Below are 22,996 nucleotides of genomic sequence, written 5' to 3' on the forward strand. Positions count from 1 at the left end.
CCCACAAAGCAGAAACATAAAAGAACGAATCAGCGAGCGACCTCTCTGTGGGTGCAGCCCCACGCTCGGCGCCACCTACGATAGTGCTGTCCAGACGACCTTCCCATACAGCTTGCGCTGGCCGCCGCCCAGCTTTCTGCGAACGGTGTCCCGAAGTGATGAACTTATCGACGTTTTACGTTTTATTATCGGTTATCTGGTAACTCTACGCTTACTCTGCGTGGTGCCCGCCCTGACTTTTCTCCATGTGACCACAATGCGACTCTGCTCTGCAGGCACCACCTGAAGATGATGAAGATGCTGGTTTACCAGCTGCCTTTCACCCAGTCTGCCTACTGTCTGATTTACTCGTACCTCTTCATTGCCAACGTCACCAGCCCCGGACAGGTGAGTGGCCCTGTCACGATGGGTGAGGGCTGAACGACTATTGGTAGTCCCTCGTCTTCAGGGTTTTTTGCAGTCTTCAGACTCGCCGTGGCTGTCATCCATACCCTCGCTTGTTTCTGTTGGCAGAGTAATAAAGGTTGTTGCAAATGAATATATTATTTATGGTCAAGACTCAAGCAGTCCCAGGGTACACCTAAGATAACTCAGCAACACTTTCCAACGCCAAGCACTACAACGTTACGTTCAGGGACTGTGCTTTCTCCCTCCAGATTGCGTTCAACGACGCCTACATCTATCTGACCGTGTTCAACGTGGTGTCGACCCTGTCGGCCATGTACGGGCTGAGCATGTTTCTGCAGGTCACCAAGGGCAATCTGCAGCACTACCACTTCATGGTGAGCCGAAGGACAGTCAACGCTGCAAGCGGTCAAATAGAACTTCATTGTTCACTTTTGTTATTGTGATAATTTCCGATGACGCAAGGAGTCCAGTTCAGTCCATATTGTGAGGAGAATGTTAAGTTGCGCCACATAGCTGGCTGCTGATTGATGGCTTGCCATAATAAATGTTGCATTTGGCGAACTATCGGGACCACTATATATAGTGGTCTATGGATGTGCATGTTCAAGAAGTTACACATCATTATATCATCATCGTCACTTACCATCACACATCACGAACCGACTACCTTTAATTACAGGCTAAGGCTGTGGTCATGAAGCTGACCTTGATCTTCGTCAAGTTCCAAGACATAATATTTACCATCAGCATTAACTACGGAGGCGTGTCAAGCACCAAACACATGCCGCCGCTGGTGTATGGATTCTGTGAGTTGTCTCGCGCTGATGCTTCCTTTATTAGCCGGATGCACATATGTTCAAGTAACTGCGCTGTGACAAGTGCAGCATTCCGAACGGTGACGATTTATTGTGACAGTTTTTCACTTATAAATTTATTTAACTGCTCTTCTGAGTCTTATTAATTTCCTCTTGTGGGGTCATAGTTGTAGAGTTATCTTCTAGGGTACAACTGACCCACACTGTACGTTTGCCATGTCGCCAGATATCCGTGACATCGTCGTTCTGCTGGAGATGTTCATGCTCGGTCTGCTGGCGCACCGTCTATACACGGAGCCGAAACAGTACCGGGTGGCCGCTGAGAGGCTCTCTAAGGCCCGCCTGCAGCCACTGGCCCCCGGCAACTCCGACTCCAACTCCGACTCCGACTGCGACTCAGATGATGGCACCCAGAGGCCGGTGACCGGCGGCAAACGCTACGAGAAGATTCACACACCCGTCGGCGGTGAATGAGTTGGTGCTTGAGCAACAACTAAGTGCTTCATGTTTTGCCATGCGATAAGATAAGCGCTCGTGGACACATGGTGAGTTTCAGAATGGAAAGCATACTGCTGAGTTGTTCAGAGCAAGACCTTCTATTCTCTTCACTATGTAGTTTATGCTGTGATGTATTCGCCAGTCGGCTGAGCCTTGGCCGCCCTGTCCCGCGTGCTATTGAGGCGATTACCTTAGCAAAGCTTTATTTCAATCTTTTTGACTTATTATTTTTTCTTTGATTCATCTTTTTCATGAGATTGTGTTTCTTTGCTTCATCTTTCACTGTCCCAAGTTTCTTCTTATTCTTCTTTTCAAGTGTTGGAACTTGGAAGTGGAACGTTCGATATACGAGTGTTGGGAGGCAATGCTGGACTTGCCCAGCCCATGATTCAATGCCTTTTTAGCTATCATCGACAGAGGGTGCTCCAACGAAGGTAAAGTCCGTTAAGTGTCTATTTGGATTGTAGGGTGCTAGTTTACAATGGCAGTAGGTGGATACAGAATGGAAGGCATGAGCATTCTTGCTACGCGATGAGGGGGAGGTAGCTAAGCGGCACTACTTTTTCCATAGGCATTAGGCACGTATGTGCGTGAACGGCATGTTGATGTACTTATGCATGTACTGTGTAGTGTGTAGTCATGCTATAAACTTGGCGGCAGCTGCTGCGTCTTGTTTTGTAAGGTCCAGGACTGGAGCCATGTGGACCGGACCGGATGGAGGTTAGTAAGATCTTTGGCAAAACCAGCATAATGGACAGCGATTTTGAACAAGTATAAACTTATATAACTGATAAAATATTATAAATTTAACCGCGCATACCGTTTCCGAAGCTCCAATTATGCCTTATAAGTATTTACCATACCATGCTCGAAGTATCTGTCTACGTATGAAAATCGAAAATCCCACTCTTTTTAGACACTGGGTGTTGGCATGCATACCGGTATAATTGATATTCATCGATAATATGATACACCAGTAACACATGATACCAGTAACGCGATGATACACCAATAAGACACCTCGCCACCTCGGTACGTCAAGCAACGATGTAATGGACTTTTACCTACTTTTACGCATAATCAACGTTCCCCGTTTTATTTTGACTGCACCCTGTTAGAGGCCACTCGAGCACCTCGAATGCACCTACACAGAGTGGAAAGATTTGGCTCAAGATGGTAACTTCAAGTTTTAAAAAATGTTGGTGTATTAGGTATGTACCTAATAAACCCATTACCATACATCTTTTCCAAACAAGGCCAATTGAAGCTAACCATGCCGACTTCAAGGAAACGGAATTCCAAAAAATTAAATTGGGAAGTGAACACAGATCAAACAAACATGCAAGATAGACTAAATAAAAACTTCCACCCTGTCCACATGGCTTGCTTGTGATAAAGTGCCTTGGATGCCCAGGCCCCCGCTAGTACATATTCGGTGCTCATCGAACGGCCTCAGAGACTTGTCAGGCCTTAATTCGATTTCCGCCCGTTTGGGTCTGACCTTGTGTGTGCGCTGATGGCCGGTGACTCTGCAGTTTCAGCATTCTGTTTATTTGTGAATGAATGTGATGAACGATAGCGACTTAAATTAAGAAGGCCAGTCAAACTGGGCAAGTATTTCGTTAATTGATGGTCATTCCTTGCATTTTGTGACCCGCTGCGATCGGCTGCGTGGAACTCGCGACTGCTATGCGAGGGTGTCAGAGAGGACAGTATTGTCAGTTGGGCAGCACGCCGGATGGAGCTCAGACAACCACTCACGATAGTTGGTGCTCTCTCGGATGGCTCTGAGGGGTAGGACGTCAGTCCGACCGAGTCGACAGAGGTGGTCACACGCGACCCAGTCAGCACGTCTTCTCGGGAGGATCCCTCCTTTTGGGAAGGCGACTGGATCTCTGGTAGACTTTTTTCAAGTCGTGAATCTTGACTGCTGGGTACGCAGTCATGGTGGCCCCTGAGAGTGTGGACAAGAAGCCAGCGGAGACGACAGACGATGGACCGACGTTTGACGACGTTCTGCGTCTGGCCGGGGGCAGCGGTCGCTGGCAGCTGAAGCACATTGTCTGGCTCTCCAAGACTTGCATCAATCTCTCCTTCTTCTTGATGGGTATGATTTTCCTGGGAGCCGAGCCGGAGCACCGGTGCGCGGACGGGTTCGCCGCCGACGTCGGGTTCGCCTCACTGCCTGCGGACGCGCCGCGCTGTCCGTCGGCCGGCGCCAACTGCTCCCGCTGGGTGTACGACACCTCTGACGTGGGGAACACGGTGGTGGCGCAGTGGCACCTGGTGTGCGGCCGGAAGCCGCTGCTGTCGCTGCTGCAGTCGGTGCCGATGGCCGGCGGTCTGCTGGGCGCGCTCACCACCGGCATGTTCGCCGACCGGTTCGGCCGGCGGCCGGTGACGCTGGCTGGCTCGACGTTGTACGCCGTGACGGCGCTGGCCAGCTGCGCCGTCCGCCATTACCAGCTGCTGCTCGCCATCCGCTTCGTGTCCGGCGTCGGGTGCGCCTTCTCGCTGTCACCGCTGGTGGTGCTGATCCTAGAGATTGTGACGCCCGAGTGGCGGCTGCTGATCGGCCTGCTGATCCAGGTACCGTTCGCCCTGGGCGTGATGGCGCTGTCTGCGATGGCCTACCTGCTACCCAACTGGTGGCACTTACAGCTGGCCATGGCGATACCGACGCTGCTCTACATTATCGACTTCTGGGTGATGCCCGAGTCGCCTCGCTGGCTGGTGCGCACCGGCCGGCTACCGGCTGCGGCTGCCGTGCTGCGCCGGATTGCGGCCACTAACGGCGCCGTTCTACCAGACGACGACGCGCTGTCCCAGATGCTCCAGCGCGTGTACGAAGCCGAGAGGAGCCAGAAGGTCGCGGCGGGGGCCAACGGCTGTCTGTCGTTCCTCGGACAGCTGGTGCAGCTGCTGCGCACGCCCCAGATGCGCCGCTACATGCTGGTGACGTTCTTCTGCTGGCTGGCCGCCGGTCTGAGCTACTTCGGGATCGCGTTCGACCTGGGACAGCTGTCGGCCAGCCGGTACGTGGCCAACTGTCTCTCGGGTCTAGTGGAGATCCCGGCCTACATCGTGCCCTGGATGACGGCCACCCGTTGGGGCCGCCGGCCCACCGTCTGCGCTCTGTTCCTACTGGCGGCGGCCTCCATCCTGCCAGTGGTGGCCGTCCGCGACTGGCGACTCAGTCTCACTCTGGGCCTGCTGGGCAAGTTCGCCGTGACCGGCGCGTTCGGTCTGCTGTACGTGTACACGCCCGAGTACGTTCCCACGCTGCTGCGCACCATCGGCCTGGGTGCCGCCTCGGTCAGCGCCCGAGTCGGCTCCATCGTGGCGCCCTTCATCATCGACCTGGCGCGCGAGGCGCATCCGAGCGCGCCCACGGTGGTGTTCGGCGTGCTGGCGCTGCTGGCCGGCCTGGGCGCGCTGCTGCTGCCGGAGACAGCCGGCCGCCACCTGCCCGAGACGGTCGCAGAGCTCGAGAGCGGAGCCTGGCTGCGCCAGCCGCCCGACTGCCGCGAGACCATCGCCGACCTGCTGCCGGGCGCGCGCCGCGACCAGCGCGCCGCCTAGAGCACCACAGCAGGGGGGCGGGTCCCGGACGGACAGCGAACCAACCGTCAACTATGCAGACTGGAGTCTCGACTATGCGTACTGATGGGTGGGGAGTGCGGGAATTGACCGCACTAGGATCGATGCTGAGAGGGGGAGAGGATGTGGTATATGGTAGTATGTTTTGCTTATCAATGTAATAATGACTTAGCCATATTCGCTAGTCAATAAGCGATTCGCCTCAACAATTGAACGTGTGTGCTGTGCGTATATCGCTGCTCAGTGATTGGTCCACACATACAAAATACAAAAACATGTTTTTGTGGTGCCGGTGGCATGCTCTTGACGTTCTCCCTGAAGTGGCTAGGCGAGAGCATATCTAAGATTGCATACCTATATAAAGCAATATAGGGCAAGAGGCCACTGCAAGACGAACGAGAATGAGTTAACCGTCTTTTATCAGACAACCTATGGGGGAAGGGTCAGTTTCAGTCACTTTCAGTGGAACATACTCAAACTTATTTGGATGCAGGATGACCGAACATTTAGGTAGGCACTGTTGTGGCTTCTCCGGTCTCCCGTCCAACACTGTGCCACACCAGTAAGCAAATTTCATAACGAACAAGTCTATGGACTTACAGGTATATGTATTTACAACTGCAACTCGACCCTCGACCTGACATGACATTAGGGACATGTTAATGTATTCGGGCCTCGGGGAAATCAATCAATAGGCAACACGGCACGTTGTTTAGGCAGTGGAGGCCTGCTGGCTAGGTCTCCATGGCAACGATTTCAAAACAAGGACGCCAGACGTCGACGGTCGTGGCGCACAGTCGACCGGTATTTTTGGGCGTGTGCAAGCATTTACTGCCTATTTATTGTTTGTAAATGTGAACTGACGTGAAGGTTAAATCGGTGTCCTAATATCTGCAAGTCACCAACGGAAGACAAGTCGTCAGCGAATGAGAGATGTCTCTTCCTAACGTCGTGCGTGGACGCTGCGTGGTCGTCGGTAAGCTTTGTTTTGTGCGCCTTATGTTATATGGTCTTGCATCCATGGAAGTAAAATGGGTTGCAGTGACTGGGAATATTTGTCGACCAAAGTCGCACCAAGTTGCTACCAGATACCTATGAGATAAGCTGTCGTGCAAGCGACTTAATGTCTAAGGTTAAGGCTATAACGAGGAGCGGAGGCCTGATCATTTTGTTGGTTTGTTCATACTAATCTTTGGTTCATAACAGTTTATTGGTTGGCTCTGAGATTGAATCCACCGAGTGCCACTTGCCTCGTTTTCCTGTACTTCAGGTGACAGCACTGCTGGCAAGACCGCACTGGTTCAAGTGTTTCTTTCCGATGGCTCCGACTTTCCAAAAAACTACAACATGGTGAGGACTTACTGAATAACATCGATGAACGCTTTGCTTTGATACCTACATAAAAATTATCACTACACAACATTATGAGCGCATATTTAGGTATATCATACCTACTCAAGCTAAAATATGCATTCCTTCGTTTACTTTCGGGCCTGTCCACTGTTCACGTTGTCTTTAGGAGTCTCACAACGCGTTAAAACCTCTCACTCGATTGCGAATTTACCTATGTTTGACTCACGCTCCGTTTGACAAAACGTTAAGTGAAACGGACATGATCTGAGCTAGAAGCAGTCCCATTGGCCACTGCATGACATGAACGTTAGGGAGCCGGACTGGTTTTGACGATTCATTCGCAAATCACAATACCTACGACTTCATTTCTGATTTGGATCGCTCACCCGAAACATGGTTCTGCAGATACTACAAAACGATCTAGCTGAACTGATCACTGACGACTGACGAGTTTGCCATATCGTCATATATATTATATACCTATTTGGCACTGGTAGACAGTATCAAGTCTTTCGAAGGATTCATAAAAGATGCGATTGACTCGGCTGTTTGTTGCGCCGACAGACGTTCACCGTGGAGCTCCATCAGAAGCAGGTGCGGATACCGGACACGGCCGAATCGGTCGAGCTGTTCATCTACGACTGCTCCGGCAAGGACATCTACCGGGACGTTCTTCAGAGCGTGGTGAGGGCAGAGCGAGGTACAATCGGTCGGAAAGAATAGATGCATGAGGGATTACTTTTTTTCAGGGCTAATTTTTATTTACACCAAACAGGTACATTTAACAGCACAATAAAATGATGCGGCGAGACATCATTGCACGGGTGATCCAGATCAGAAGGGCGGGGCAGCGGGTCTAGGTCGGGGCGGACGCATATCAGGGGCGCCGCCTGGCCGTTGACGCCGTTGTGGCCGTTCTCCTGCTTGGACCGCTTCGCCTCGTCGTCGGCTGACGCATCCGAGGGACGCCGAAAACCATTACTAAATGGTTTTCGTCTTGGAGTGTAATGCTACGATTATATATTCAGAGACGTTTCAGTTACATAAGCAGCAAATTTACATGTTCGGGAAGACGGCGATATCTTCTGATGCATTTTATGATAACGATTAGCTACCTGCCATCTTTGCTTATGGTTTACATTACTTACGTCACGAATGATGCCAAATTCCTACAGTCATCAGAAACCCACCCCAATCCAAGAACCTCCTTCATTCAAAATCAAATAATGATGTACCTAGAGCCAACTGCAAATTGTGAGACGGAGACGAAAACAACCGTTTTCGTAAAGCATACGGTTTAATGAAAGCATGCATCGACCGCTGAAGCAATAATTTGTTAACTTCAATCCAGACAAAATTCATAGCTCGATAATTGACCATTGCAGGTTGCTTTGAATGCCTCAAACTATTCACATTGAATTTTTATTGTGTGTTATTAAAAAATAACGGTTTATAAACAAAACAACTTCTCCCACTAACTGCAACTTACCACTGACCTACCTTTATGCTTTTTTCAGTTGAATCCAAACCTTGCTATCATCGTCTACGATGTCACGAACGAGAAGTCGTTTCAGGCTGCATCAGAATGGCACAAGTTCATTCGCGAAACAAAGAAGGACAAAACAACTCTGCCAGGTAGTAAGATCAGATGCCTTCTCCATAAAAAACTCAAAATGTGTGTGCGCAGCTGGGGATAAACGTACAAGTACATTCAACAAACTATAAACGGATAAACGGATTAAACGGGATAAACGTATGTATGTACAAGTGCATTCAACAAACTAACCCGTGGACGTGTTTGACTCGTTGATTTCTTCGTCCAAACAGGGGTGTTGATGGGGTGTAAGACGGACTTAACGGAAAGACGCCTCATCAGTCCCAAGGAGGGTAACGATCTCGCCAACAAGCTGGGCTTCGTGTACATGGAATGTTCTGCCGTGAGTTCTTATTAAAAGTTATCGGCAATTTAATAGAGTTAACGTTTGCGAACTTAACAACAATCATTTGAACCGTAATTGAGTCCCGGTTAGTTTGGGCCATTTTATTTAGCTATTTTATTATGTTACGCGTTTTTAATTGGTATACTTCATTGTTCACGTTTACTTTCATTTTCAGTGGTAGTTGACGTTTCGCTTATGGTTTTTGCATTCATTTGTTCGGAAAGAATTAACAAAGCATCGATCGTTAATTCGTTACGAAACTACATGATACGTATGAAAAAGGACTTGGCACACCTGAAATAGCATCATCTGGAGATATTGATGAACAAACATTCTATTCGCAGAAAGACAACCAGAACATCGACGACGCGTTCTTCTATCTTGCAAACGAGTGGCATAAGATGTACTCGAATGGTGTCAATGCAACCCTCAACGCTGCTTGAGTCGCAGGACCGAGGCGAACTGCACTCCCAGCCATTTGTTTGCGCGCATCCCTGTTTCGGTCGGCTTCTGTCAATGTTTGACGGTACTGGTTGGCCCAGCTACAAGAAGACGTGACTGTCGTGTTAAGTCACCGGTTTCGTTTCTCAATGCCAATTGAGAAACAATCAAGTGTCGGTTTGTACTCAACAACTTATACATAACCTGAATTAAGGCGAGGCGAGGCGAGTTAAGTCGCCTGAATTTAAGCATGCGTTGAGAATGCGCTTGTAAGTTGTTACCCACGTATGTAGGTAGATGGTTCCGTGCATGAAATGATTGACACGAGATGCGCAAAATACAGCTGAGGCGATGGGATCAAAAGGAATGCATATTTGTTGTACTGTGCTGGTATCAAATAAATGAGATGACAATTTAATGGATATTTTTAACCCTCGCCGGCATAGGGGGGGGGGGGTGATGCAACCCCCCCCCCTAAGGTTTTTCGCGAATAATTCGCGTAAAAAGCGGCCGATCGCGACGAAACTTTCAGTACCCTCGCATTGATCAATTTTACACCTACCCTGAAAATGTCATGACCCTGACCCAAATGACCTTTGACCTGTTACCTCTTTTCCGAGACCATGTTTGGCCGGAATCGCAATTCGGCGTATGTCGGCTCGCATTGGCCGCGCGTTTGCAAGCTTTTCGTGGTTTCAAACGTTCAGACATCTGATTTGATGTTGCTCCCATACATAAGGGTGGGTGTCAAGGTCACCTGAAGGTCAGGTCAGGTCATTGACCTTTGGTGACCTCGGTTCACTTTTTCGAGTTTTACATGTTTCTAGGCTAGTTTTGGAGCTGAATTCGAATTTAGCAACCATTTGAACATTTACGAAGTAGTTTTGGTGCCTTCGTAACATGTTACGAAGCTGTCAGAGGCGGTTGACACGTATTACGAATACCCGTCACAACCCCTACCGGTTGACCTGACCTGACCTGACCTGGTCTAAATGCTTAAAGACATCATCTCTGATCAAAACTAACACGATATTCGTGATCAGCACCCCGGGAAACCACATAGCAGCCACACTTTACGACTTTCTAACAGGTCCCGATTTTCCCGGTTTTCGGGTCATTGACCTGACCTGGAAGGTCACCCGATGACCTAGGACCTTAAAATTGGGTATCATCGGCTTCCTCTCGTGACGGGCGACACGCTCGTTTTTTCCGCGAAGCTCTAGCTCGATCAGGGGCCAAACGCGAGGGGGGGTCGTACCAACCCCCCCCCCCCTTGTGCCGTCGAAGGACGCAAAATGGCCTGTGCCGGCGAGGGTTAACCCGCGCCCCGTAGGGCTATCGGCGGACCCTACCACCCGTAGGGGAGGGGCCGTTTCGGCCCCCCCCTAAGATCTCGGAAATTTACCGGCCGATTTTCAAAATTCAAACGGTGTTCGATAGCCTCGCCGGGGAACTACCTTGTGACCAAATTTCATTGACCTACGTCAAACCGATGACGTCACAGTTCAGGTCAAAGGTCGGATTTTCACCGTTCACAGGCATTTCAAGAAATGTGTTGTGAAATCGAGTAAATTGGTAATTTATTGAAAACCATCGATTGTACATTGTTCGTCAAACACATACTTTGCTATCTGAGGTCACCGATACCAGGTCAGGTCACAGCGAGGTCGGAGGGGTGTTCACGGGCACCGCACACTGCTGCGTGCGGTGTGTGCGGTGCGTCCAGCAGGCGTGGGGGTAGGGGATGGGTAGGCGGCTCTGACGTCACGGCTGCGTGCGGTGGACGGTCCGCTGTGGCCAGTCCCGACCGGCCACAGCGATCGCAGTGTGCGGTGACGGAAGGCTGACGTAGGGACGCAGTGGGCGGAGCTTGGAGGCTGTACAGGGCCCGTGAACAGCCCTCAGGTCACCGGGGGTCACAATATAAAAGTCAGTGTGGTGTGATCAAGGGTGTGATACATGTTTGTGTAATACATGTGGGTGTGATACATGTTTTATGGTCCATTTTACATGACAAATGCGATTATGTGGGTTAGGCAGCCTTTGGGGCCAGCCTGGGTCATATTTTGGTGAAGGTCAGGTCAAGGTCAGGTCAAATTAGGTCAAATTTCAAAGTTGATATTTTTGCATAAAATGGGTATCGACTCGATGCAGCTCGTCACGGGGAGTCTAATGGTGGTCTTTGTTCTGCTCTACGAGGTCTAGAATTGCCAAAAATTGAGTTTGAAAATTTGACGTCATCATTTTTGAACAGTTTTTTTCGCTATAACTTGGCCAGAAAACGAGGTATCGATATGAAATTTGGTATGTAGATAGAAGACGGTAGGTACTATCACATATATTCCGTTTTTTTTCGAAACTCAAAAAACTTTTTTGACTTTTCGGCTAATATATCAAAAAAAAATGCTTTTTTGATTTTTGGGGGTCAAAACTCAAAAGTCTCAAAAATCCGAGATAACAGTTTTGTAGCCCTGTCAATTTTGCACCTTTTATTTCTTAATCATTTTTCTGTATCTTCAAAGCTGTAGGCCTGACAGGTCTTCTCGCGAAGGTCTTTTTTCGGTCAAAAATGACAGAACATGACGTCATTCTGACGTCGTTTGTGGCCAATCTATCATAGCCTCTGGAAATTTTTTTGGTCACAATGTGTAAAATTGATGCGCGGAGGGGTCCTGAAAGTTTGGTGGCGATATCTCGAGCCGTTTAGGAGATATCGACGGAAAAGGACAGGGAGGGGCCGTTTCGCCCCCCCCCCCCTACCGGGCGCGGGTTTTAAAAGTCGTGGAGCATCATTATATTTCCGTTTTTATGAAGAATCGTGCACGATATATAAGCAAAACCCCGCGGGGCTCTTCCACCACGACGCTCAGGGGTCTTTCGCTTGATGGCGCTTCTAGCGTCCGGCGGCGCCCGGGGTCAGGTCACCAGAGGTCATGGAAGGTCAAATCTCGCCAATATTTAGGTCCAATTTGGACAATTTTTGACAAACCGGCGCATAACTCAGAAACGGATAGAGCTACAACGTCCCAAAATAGCGCATTTAATAGCCCTGTTAACGATCTTTCGATAAACTGCCCTCAGATTTCACCTAAGGTCAACGGTTTATCCTACAGGGGTCAAGAACCGCCCAAATAGACCAGAGTTTGGTGTTTGTATATTTATTCATGAACAGTTCGTGGATAACTTTTGTTTGTATTTATTTGATAGTTTGCTTATTCCTTCACTCACACGTTCACGAACAAATCTCTCTTCACGAACAGTTCGTGAACGTTAGGACGTTCATGTACAAGTCATCATTTGTGTCTTGTGATATCTCTCGCGCTATTTTTCTCATCCATTGACACTGGACACACACGGTTGCAGGCAAGTTTTACGCTTGAAAAATATAAGCCAATATTATTTTAAGTACATTGGGTCGTAATTTATATTATTACATCGCTCGTATGTTGACTGAATGTGTAATAATTTTGCCTGTTGACTGCACTTTTTCACATTGATTTTTCTTCTGAAGGAATACATATTTTTGCTAGTGACACATGACAACGGGCAATAGTAATCCGCGCGTGTTTGAATCCTTTTTCAATTTGCTTCTGAGCGGAGACATATGCATTTAACTATATTTTTTTGGCGAGGTGGGGTGGGCCAGACAATAAAATGGATACTGTAAGTGTATAGGGTAGGAGCAATAAGAAAAAAAAACATTGCCTCTATGGCGCCACTGTAGCCCTCGGGCGAAGACCTCATCAAGCATTATTGCCCTCGGCTACGCCTCGGGCAATAGGTACAATATGTTTCGGTCTTCACCCTCGGGCTACAGTGACGTCATATGATCGGACAATCATTTTACTTTTGCTCGTTACCCTATACTGTATTCATATAATGATTTTTGCAACGCTAACGCTAAAATTGTACATTTCAGATCTTGTATGATGTCATATATGACGGCAATAAGGTCGTTTGGTGCAGTCGGAGTTTTTTTGCTAATAACTCCCGATCAAACTGAGCTATAAGCGAGTCGGTTGAGCCATCAATTGGTTCAGGAAGAACTGCCACATCGAATGATATGCAGCGTGACACCCTCCAAGCAGCTTTGTGATTCGAGTGGCTTTGACGTGACTCTGACCTGAGGTCAGTATCTTACACTGACCTTATTCAAACAAAAAGTATACCTATTACCTACCATTAGACGCGCTTGGTCACGAGCACGGTAGTGCCATGCAATCGCGGTTCTAACTTCTACCACCATGTGCGGCGAAGTCATTTATAGAAACCAAGCCTCTACTTTGGGACAATTGACCTGACCTCCCTCCGGCGTCACCGGTTGGTCAAAGTCCCTTGAAATCGGATACCAGTCGCTGTGTCTCGAAATGACGCACACTCTCGCTTTTCCCGCGGCTTTCTAGCTCAATTAGGAGCGAAAGGGATAAGGAGGGGGTCTTATCCACCCCTTCTTTACCGTGTTCGTGAGCAATTCATGAACGTTCGCGAACTGTTCGCTGTTTGTTCACTAAAATTCGGCCGAGGTCGTCACATGTTCACAAACACAACTCTTCGTAAACAGTTTGTTTATGTTTGTTTATGTGGAAAATAAACACCAAACCCTGAAAAAGACAATTTTTTTTGGAAACGGTTTTTCTCCAATAGGCAATAAATTTTGACCGAAAACTTGCACGAGCTTACGTTGCATCGTGTTCCTCTCGTCAAAACGGATCGAATGCACTATTATTGACTTTGGAAGGTCAACTTGAACTATTGACCTCAGGTCAAGGTAATGACTTAACTGGAAAAGGTCGTGGTGCATATCTTTCCATATCGTCGAGGTACATAAACACATCAAAGGTTTTTGCCAAAAGCGGCGGTGTTCATCGCCGTTTTTTTTAGATAATCGCGAAAAATCGCAAAGTGGGTGTTCAGGGAGCGATTTAACTCGCACCCTGCCCTTCCCACAGAGGCGACGGAAGGTGATTTGGGAGGGGGTCCTAGTCCAGTTCAAATACGTGTTGCACCATATATGTACTGTGGCTGTCACCGTGACTGTTGTTCGCTAGCATGATGACGCTGTTTATGGCTCAAAAATGTTACAAGGCCCCAGGTTTCTACATAATATTGTTTAATTCAGAGGCGGCGAAGGGTAATTTTGTTGTTTATTGTTTGTTTATTGGGGTTAGGGGCGCGTCCAGAAGGAAATTTGGGATTGGGTAGGAGGGCCGAGGGACGGGTGACGGCTCCTCCCAGTCCAGTGGAACTTAGGCATTACCTACACCATTTACCATCACTTTGCCTATTGTTTTTCTAACGTCATGGTGCCGCAGTCTAGGGTTTTAAAATGCTACTAGCTCACAGCTATCGGCATAATGCTGTTCAATCACACCATAACCCAGCGCATTTTTTTATCTTTATTTTAAAATCACGTAACACGTTGCAGGTAGGTATCACAGGACCACAGTCGAAATCGATCCGAATGTTTTTTTTTTGTGCTTTTTAGGCGCCATGGATTAGACATACGCACACAACACTTGCACAGCAAAATTCCAGCCAATAAGTGATCAAAATATGTGCGACGACATTGACAACAGTAGGTATCAATTATCAATCCTACTCCCTCTATCAACTTAATAAAAACGTTCTCAGGCAAACTGGCATATGCTCAAGATGCAGTATGGCAGTATTGTGGTATTTCATCGATGAAAATTTTGCGGGGGCAAAAACATATTTTTGCCCCCCCCCCCCTGGAAGATCACTAGATCTGGGGTGCCTCTGCTGCCCCCTCCCCCCCCCTCCCCGCTTCCGCCGCCACCGCCTCCCCAGCAGGGCGCGGGTTAAAATATTGTCCACTATAGAGTCTAAACCGTTTAAAGCAAATCAAATCTGAGAAAATTATCAGAAAAAAACGTTAAAAGACCTATCAAATACGCTTTTCTGCGGCGCTGTTGCGCTGTTGCTCTAATTGTTACCGAGTTATGCATGCGTCGATTTGTAAAAGATTGTCGAACGAAGTAGGAACGCGAACTCTGACACTCGATGACCGGTGACCCTTGGTCGTCTGACGTTTGACCTGCAGCTTAATGTGAATAGTTCACTTTCCCGAAATTAGTTTGTCGCAATGGATTTGCGATTTTTATGCTCAAAATCATCAGCAAAGAAAATAAAACTTAAAAAAATGATTATTTTGGCTATACTTTGATATAGAAAGAACTATATTCTATATACGATATTCTTAGGTGTTGTTTTTATCCGCTGGGACTGAGAGCGTGAGATGATGTTTTTCGTACTCCAGCGTAGATGGGTAGCCATACGGCAAAAGATGACTGATGTCATCACTGTCAACCGTGGAAGCCGTATGGCTACCCATCTACGCTGGAGTACGAAAAACATCACCTCATATATACGATATTGTTTGACACGGAAGCTTATGACGCGTTGACCAAATATATTGCGTAGTACCTACAAACCCACTGGCTCATGCCTAAACAGCATGCTGATTGGCTGACAAATGACGATGACGTGGCTGCATTCCTCGGCAATGTACGAGTTAGAAGAATATTTGTGTTACGCTATAGTTTGTGAGAGGTGCCACAGTGTATATTTAGAAAGACAGCTAATGTGCGGCACTTACAGAAAAATAGTGCGAGAAATTGGACTGATAAGAAAATTGATTTAAAAATCCAACAGGGAGAAGAGGAAAAGAAACGAGCAGAGAGGAGAATAGAGATAGAGAGAAGGGGAGAGCAAGGAGAGAGAGAGAGAGAGAGAGAGAGAGAGAGAGAGAGAGAGAGAGAGAGAGAGAGAGAGAGAGAGAGAGAGAGAGAGAAAGAGGGAGAAGAAGCAAAGAGATAGAGGGAGAGAGATTTGAAGAAGACGTCTTTTCAAAGTGTAATTACTTACCTTGTTTTGTACAGAATTGTGTCGTATTCGTACTCGAATAGACATTTTAACTAACGCAAAAGTTTCCTTTATAATCTATCGCCAACTACAAGCTATTTCGGCCGTACCTTATAACGTGTGAGAGAAAAATGGAAACCGCGAATTTTGACGTAAGAATAATTCCGGAATTCGATGGGCGGCAGCCGGTGTTGGAGTGGTTAGAGAAAGTTGAACTGGTATGTCGTTTGAAGTCGGTGACCCAGATCGAAAGTGTGACCCCTCTCAGACTAACCGGAGGAGCGTTCAACGTGTACCAACAATTGACTGTTGACGAGAAAGAAGATGCGAACAAAATTAAATCAGCGCTGTGCACGGCGTTCGCTGCAGACAAGTTCACTGCATACGATCAGTTCACATCTCGACGGTTTGGAAACGGCGAATCGGTGGACGTTTATCTATCCGATCTCCGCCGACTTGCTCTGCTGTTCGGAGGCCTGTCTGACACGGGCCTGACCTGTGCCTTTGTGTCTGGCTTACCAGAATCGGTGCGTCACACGCTGAGGGCCGGGACTCGTGTCGAGTCCTTGACGTTAAATGAAGTGCTCGGTCGGGCACGGGCGCTCTTGACCGATGAGAGCAGCACAGGAGCGGCGGCGGTGGCGCCCCGCCTCCAGTCGCGCGGTGCCTTCAACCGACGGCAGCGACCTCAGCAGGCACAGCGCGACGCAGTGAGGTGCTACAGGTGTGGAGAGGAGGGCCACTTCGCACGAACATGCAGGAAGATTGTCTGTTTCCAGTGCCAGAAGACTGGACATGTAGCGGCTCAGTGTCCGGGAAACGCACGGGGAGTGGAGATGTCAGCGCCAGCCTCCTCTCCGCGCGGATTCCAGGCGCCTTGCCCACAAGAACAGTGAATATCAGCGGAAGGCACGGACTGGCTCTGATCGACTCTGGGTGCTCTAAGAGCATTGTATGCGAGTCATTCTGTCGCAAGTGGACGGCAAGACAGACAAATGTGAAGACGGTGAGCGGCGAAGCTTATCGTTGCGACGGAGTCGGTCCGATCGAACTTAGCCTCGGTGAGGAGCGAAGCGTCACGATTGATGCTTTGGTGGTAAAGGAGAAGCCGCTTGGATTTGATTTAGTCCTGGGCATGGATGGAATAGAAGCTCTGGGTGGAGTTGTACTGGTAAATGCCAGAAGTGCGTTCTTCGGATCGGAGGATGGAAATGGAGGGTGGAGAGCTGCCGTAGCAGAAGAGGAACAGAGTGTGAGTGGTGAGGACGTCGTAGAAGGAGCGAAGATACAAACACGGCTGGACGCAGCAGAGTTGGGCGAAAGGGTTACAGAAACGGAAAAGACAAAGGGTGGAGAAAAAGAAGCAGATGTGTGCAAGAATGTCACAGAAACGGAACAAGAGAATGATGATAAATTCAAGGTGCGAGAAAAACAAACCAGGACTGTGGAAGGTGCGGATTTTATTGCGCGCTATGACGACAAAGATCGTGAGTGGACAGTGGCATGGAAGTGGGCGGCGGGCTCGGAGCCAGAGACGATGAAAGGTGGACCCGCCGAGTACCATGTGTCGCCGGAGTGCCGCGAAGAGTATGACGCTGAGTTGCAAGAGTGGGTGGCAAACGGTTGGTTGCAACCGTACGATGAGGCACGGCAAGGCCCGCCCAAAGGGAACATTCCCCTTATGGCAGTGGTGAACAAAAACAAGGAAAAGGTGAGGCCGGTTTTGGATTTTCGGCAGTTGAATGAGCACGTGGACGCCCATACTGCAGATGCCGACGTTTGCGCCGACAAACTTCGGCTATGGCGACAACAGGGTACTGCCGGAGCCCTGATAGACCTCCGGAAGGCGTACCTTCAGATAAAGGTGGAAGAATCCTTATGGTCTTACCAAACCGTGATTTTCCGAGGAAAGCGGTACAGTCTAACAAGACTTGGTTTCGGTATCAACCTAGCGCCAGTCGTGCTGAAGAAGATACTGGCAGCGGTGCTGAGCTGGGACGCCGAAGTTGACCGCGGCACATCCCCGTTCATCGACGACATCTTCGTTAACGAGAGCGTGGTCCCGGCGGAGCATGTGGAGGCTCATCTCAAGCAGTACGGCCTAGACTGCAAACCCGAACGACTGTCAAACGGTGCTAGAGTCCTCGGACTCCGCGTGCAGAAGGAAGGAAGTGACTTGGTTTGGACACGAGACAATGACATCGGCAGCGTTCAGCAACCACTCACCAAGCGGGCGCTGTTCTCTCTGTGCGGCCGGCTAGTCGGTCACCTGCCGGTATGTGGCTGGTTACGGCCTGCCACTTCCTTCGTCAAGCGGGTAGCAAACGCTACAACAGCGACGTGGGACACAGAAGTGAAGGACTCCAGAGTGCTGCAAATGGTGAAGGAGATCATGCAGCGAGTGGAGGAAGCGGACCCAGGCCGTGGGCGATGGAACGTTAGTGGCGATGAAGCGACGGTGTGGGTCGACGCCAGCTCCCTGGCGCTGGGCGTGGCGGTGGAGATGAACGGAGCCATCGTTGAGGACGCCAGCTGGCTGCGGCGCGACGAATGTAGCCACATCAACATGGCGGAACTAGACGCAGCTCTGAAGGGAGTCAACATGTCCCTCCAGTGGGGAGTGAAGAAGGTGCAGCTGATGGCGGACTCAAAAACCGTCTTCCACTGGCTGACAGATACCCTGTCAGGGAAAGCGCGCCTCAAAACCAAGGCGGCGGGCGAGATGTTGATACGGCGAAGATTGGAAACAATCAGGGCGACGGTGGAAGAATACAACTTGAGCGTGACCGTGCAGTACGTCATGTCGAAGGAGAACCGAGCAGACGTGCTCACCCGAGTGCCGCAGAGGTGGCTGTCTCCGGCGGCGGATGACAGCGTGACAGCGGTTGGTGATGACGTCGTGGCTGCCGCTGACGTGACTGCAGTAGCAGCAGAAGATGACGTCGACGTCGAGGAGATGATCCGTCGCATCCATCACAAAACAGGGCATCCCGGTGTGCGACGGACTTACTACTTCTGCCGGAGAGCCGCCCCATCGGTCACCAAAAGTCAAGTACGAGCGGTGGTACGGCGGTGTGAACAGTGTCTGTCCATTGATCCAGCTCCAGTCCAATGGCAGAAAGGGAATCTCAGCGTATCTGGGCCGTGGAAGCGGCTGAGTATGGATATCACTCATGTGGGAGCGCATCAGTACCTGACTCTGGTGGACAGCGGACCGTCCCGCTTCGCAGTGTGGCGACAGCTGCGGAGACTAGACAGTGCCGCTATCATAGAACAATTAGAACAGCTCTTTTGTGAGCGTGGACCACCAGACGAGATACTTACTGACAACGCGGCTTCTTTTCGGAGTCGCGCCTTCATAGCCTTCGCCGAACGATGGGGCGTCGCGATGAGGTTCCGGAGCGCACACCAGCCGTCAGGAAATGGGATCGCAGAGAGGTGCCATCGCTCAATCAAACGAACCGTAGCCCGCACGGGCTGTTCAGTGCAAGAAGCTTTGTATTGGCACAATGTGACCCCCAAAGACGACATCAACCCTGAAACAGCACCGGCCAATGCGTTGTACAGATACGAAGTCAGACTGCGTGGGATCGATGCCGGTGCATGCAACCCCGGAATCGTAGCGTGCCGGTTTGGGGTCGGTGACCGTGTCTGGGTGAGAGATCCGACACGCCGATGTGACGCGCAAAGCTACATTGGCACAGTCACCAACGTGGTGTCTCCACAAACAGTTGACGTGGACGGTATACCCCGTCACGTGCGTGACTTACGACCAGTTGCTGCCTGCGACAGCCAGCGGTCAGCGGCAGAAGATGAGCTGGGGGGAGCAGCGGCGGATGAGGAGGAACCATGGCTCGTGCAAGTTTCTGTTCGACAACCAACGCTGGATGTGAACGAGAGCACAAACGAAGATATGAGGGCGCCCAGTCACGAGCTGATTGAGACGCCTGAGCTTGAGCAGAGTGGGACCGAGCCTGACCAAGAGGACCGGCAACAGCCTGTCAACGAGCCATTGGGAAGAGGACGTCGCGTAACAAGGCAGCAGACTCGATGCAGAATGTGTACCTGAACCACAGTTGAGATGATCGGAGATCAGGGGGGAGTGTACGAGTTAGAAGAATATTTGTGTTACGCTATAGTTTGTGAGAGGTGCCACAGTGTATATTTAGAAAGACAGCTAATGTGCGGCACTTACAGAAAAATAGTGCGAGAAATTGGACTGATAAGAAAATTGATTTAAAAATCCAACAGGGAGAAGAGGAAAAGAAACGAGCAGAGAGGAGAATAGAGATAGAGAGAAGGGGAGAGCAAGGAGAGAGAGAGAGAGAGAGAGAGAAAGAGGGAGAAGAAGTAAAGAGATAGAGGGAGAGAGATTTGAAGAAGACGTCTTTTCAAAGTGTAATTACTTACCTTGTTTTGTACAGAATTGTGTCGTATTCGTACTCGAATAGACATTTTAACTAACGCAAAAGTTTCCTTTATAATCTATCGCCAACTACAGGCAAGGCACACATTCCTCTGCAAGGCACTCTTTTCGGAACGAGAAATGGAATATATTCGTCTAGGGTGATCGTTGAGCCGTAAAAGCTTCTGATTTGTGCTAGTCTCAGCTCAAGCTACACAACTGCTATTCCAGTTCAAAATCCCATGCTAAAAGTGAACTATTTTCTACAAAACTATGTAGGCATATTAGTTTATTCATGATTATGTTACTAACGCTCATTCGAGCGCCACCTTCCGCACGTCGCTGTGTTGCCCAGAAGTAGGGGCGGCGCCACGGGTTTTCGATAGGGGGGGACGGGGGACTTGCCTGACCGAAAATCCCAAAAGTAGATACTGATCGTATATGCAAAAAAAAAAACGAGGCACGTAATGCCGCGAAACTTGGCAAAGCCCAAAACACATCGAATGGTGCATCCCGTTTCCAAACTTATCCTAGGACACCTAAGATCGATCACCTTTTCAGGCCTCCTTGCCTCTAAATCAAAATTTGCAGTCTTGCCAACTCAAAGCTGGTTTCCTACAAGCTGCGAATTGCCTAGGTATGAGTAGCTATTCTTACGTTTCGTACTTCAAAATTTTCGATCTTACGTCTGGTCAGCTTCATGGCTTCACCATCATATAGTCATGGAGGAAAAGTGGGAATGTCTTCTGCTCTAACAAGTGCGTCAAAACTGCAATATAATTTCAGAATCATGACATCACTACCTGATCCATATGCAACGGGCAGGGTGCAGCTAATGGCTAGCCGTCAGTGGTCATGTCATCGGTGGTCAGTGGTCACTCAAAAGGTCATGCTAGGTCATGGAAGGTCACCAGCCGTTATTTGTTCACACTTTCTGATGGATTTTACTTACCAAGAGCTTCGCGGGAAAAACGAGCGCATGCACCGTTGAAAAAATTGAGTGAAAGGGTCTCAGGTCCGGCGACCTCTGCAGGTGAAATACCCCAGGGTAGGATTCCGGTCCTTGTTGATTAACTTCGTCAAAAATGGCAGTAGAGCTGTGATGTCGGCACCATTGTGTTCGTCATGATCGAGCTGGCACGACCTGCAGTCGTTCTCATATTCACCATCCAATCGTAACAACTACAGCAGGGATTGTTAAATGGCGGGGCACCCCCTTTGGGAGGTAATGAAGGTCTCAGTGGCGGCGGAAGGTAATTTTGGATGGGGATGCAAAGTTTTCTCAAGGGGCCCCTCTGGAAGTTTTGGGCCCCCTTCAGTTTTTTTTTAGTGATTTTTATTGATTTATGAAAAACGAAGGGTTTGGAAAACTCTCCCCATACACGCAAGTTCTGTAAAAGGTTTGAAATTGCAGTGTACCTACCTGTCTCAAATAATGAAAGCATAAAGAAGCAAATGCAGCTAGTTTTTATCGGCTAATCTTTTAGTCTAGCCACCACCCGCAGCGTCTCAAACCACTTTCTGGATCCGCAGTGGACTATTGAGGGCCCTGCGAGACCGTTCCAAGAAGACCGCGTTTAGAAGCCCCTTGGAAACCGACCACATAGAGACTCCTCCAGAGACCTACATGACCCCCAGACTGAATGAGCCCTCCGATCAGGGTCGGTCCCTTGAAAGTTGCTGAAAGGTTTCACATAGGCTCGGAAGTCTTTTGAGGGCTCTCAGAAACCGGCATCGGACCCCAAAAAAGTCTGTATATGGAGGCCCTCCAAAGCCGGGATGGAGGCCACAGGAGCCGATGTTTAGCCTAAAGAGCTGGTATGGAGGACTGAATAGAGGAAAGGGGTCTCAGTGGGGCCTTCAGGGGCAAGCGTTTGAGCCCCAAAAGTATGTGTGGGGTCTTAGAGGCAGGTAGACCCCTGGGGTATGCACGGGGTCCCAGGAGCTCGCGTGTGAGCCCTAATATTCGGCTGGCGGCTACTAGAACCAGCATGGGGATTCTTAGAAGCCGCTTAGACCCACATTTCATGGGTCATGAGTCCCAAGAGTCGATGTAGGGTCCATAAAAGCCGGTGTAGGGCCCATGGCCCCATAAGTTCCGACAGGCGACATTGAGACTCTCAGAGGTCGGCGACGGGGCACCAAGAGCAGATAGAGTGCCTCAACAAGCCGACATGGGGCCTGAGAATCAGTGTGGAATTCCAGGAGTCTGCGTGAGCTCTCGGAGACCTTCGTATTTCGTAAGGTCCACAAACGTCGTTGGATCATCTGAATCTGAACTCTGCGGGGCCCTCAGAGGCCAGCATGTCTCCTAGCACCTGCCTGCGTTGAGTTGAGACCCTCCGAGGCCGTCGTAGGGTTCTTCAGAGGCCAGCGTTGGCCCTTGAAACCTTCGTTAGGCCCTAGAAGCCGTCAAGAGGGCCCTCAGAGGTCAGCATGGCCCCTGGAGCCTGCCTGCGTCGAGGCCCTCAGAGGCCGTCGTGGGGCCCTCAGACGCCAGGCAGCGTGGACCTTTGGAACTTGCGTTGGGTCTTAGAGACCATCGTGAGGGCCCAGAGAGGTCGTCGTCAGGACCCTCAGCACCTCAAGGACCGTCCTGGGGTCCTCAGAAGTTGTTGTGAGGGCCTTTAGATGCCTTCGAGAGGATCATCAGA

General features: G+C 49.6%; 4 protein-coding genes across 6 annotated transcripts in view; all 4 read left to right on the forward strand.

Annotated features, from left to right (window-relative positions):
• Positions 1 to 2,515, forward strand: part of LOC122371846 (organic solute transporter subunit alpha-like) — a 31,339-nt gene extending 28,824 nt beyond the window's left edge. For all 3 annotated transcript variants that reach the window (XM_043348580.1, XM_043348579.1, XM_043348581.1), the window contains 4 exons: positions 276 to 387; positions 657 to 782; positions 1,088 to 1,214; positions 1,450 to 2,515. In XM_043348580.1, the coding sequence (XP_043204515.1) occupies positions 276 to 387; positions 657 to 782; positions 1,088 to 1,214; positions 1,450 to 1,697 (613 nt within the window). In that variant the 3' untranslated portion in view covers positions 1,698 to 2,515. The remainder of the gene's footprint in view (positions 1 to 275; positions 388 to 656; positions 783 to 1,087; positions 1,215 to 1,449) is intronic.
• Positions 2,516 to 2,570: 55 nt separating this feature from the next.
• Positions 2,571 to 5,597, forward strand: LOC122371845 (organic cation transporter protein-like). Its single transcript, XM_043348577.1, has one exon. The coding sequence runs from the start codon at positions 3,666 to 3,668 to the stop codon at positions 5,301 to 5,303; it is 1,638 nt and encodes a 545-aa protein (XP_043204512.1). The 5' UTR covers positions 2,571 to 3,665; the 3' UTR covers positions 5,304 to 5,597.
• A 12-nt stretch (positions 5,598 to 5,609) lies between these two features.
• Positions 5,610 to 9,473, forward strand: LOC122371848 (intraflagellar transport protein 27 homolog). The gene is made up of 6 exons (XM_043348583.1): positions 5,610 to 6,297; positions 6,592 to 6,671; positions 7,239 to 7,358; positions 8,192 to 8,309; positions 8,502 to 8,611; positions 8,959 to 9,473. Exons 1-6 carry the CDS (start codon positions 6,255 to 6,257, stop codon positions 9,055 to 9,057), a joined length of 570 nt encoding a protein of 189 aa, XP_043204518.1. The 5' UTR covers positions 5,610 to 6,254; the 3' UTR covers positions 9,058 to 9,473.
• A 7,172-nt stretch (positions 9,474 to 16,645) lies between these two features.
• LOC122371842 lies at positions 16,646 to 20,254 on the forward strand. Its single transcript, XM_043348573.1, has one exon. The coding sequence runs from the start codon at positions 16,692 to 16,694 to the stop codon at positions 20,004 to 20,006; it is 3,315 nt and encodes a 1,104-aa protein (XP_043204508.1). The 5' UTR covers positions 16,646 to 16,691; the 3' UTR covers positions 20,007 to 20,254.
• Positions 20,255 to 22,996: the final 2,742 nt, after the last annotated feature.

Source organism: Amphibalanus amphitrite, unplaced genomic scaffold, assembly GCF_019059575.1.
Source record: "Amphibalanus amphitrite isolate SeventyFive unplaced genomic scaffold, NRLGWU_Aamphi_draft 001284F_arrow, whole genome shotgun sequence".
Lineage (NCBI taxonomy): Eukaryota > Metazoa > Arthropoda > Thecostraca > Balanomorpha > Balanidae > Amphibalanus > Amphibalanus amphitrite.

Bases quoted from the DNA above. Each gene is read 5' to 3' on its own strand.
- LOC122371848 (XM_043348583.1), top strand. From the start codon at position 6,255: ATGTCTCTTCCTAACGTCGTGCGTGGACGCTGCGTGGTCGTCG. The intron at 6,298-6,591 runs GTAAGCTTTGTT...CCTGTACTTCAG, and splicing joins TGGACGCTGCGTGGTCGTCG to GTGACAGCACTGCTGGCAAG. The intron at 6,672-7,238 runs GTGAGGACTTAC...TTGCGCCGACAG, and splicing joins TTCCAAAAAACTACAACATG to ACGTTCACCGTGGAGCTCCA.
- LOC122371842 (XM_043348573.1), top strand. From the start codon at position 16,692: ATGCAGGAAGATTGTCTGTTTCCAGTGCCAGAAGACTGGACATGTAGC.
- LOC122371845 (XM_043348577.1), top strand. From the start codon at position 3,666: ATGGTGGCCCCTGAGAGTGTGGACAAGAAGCCAGCGGAGACGACAGAC.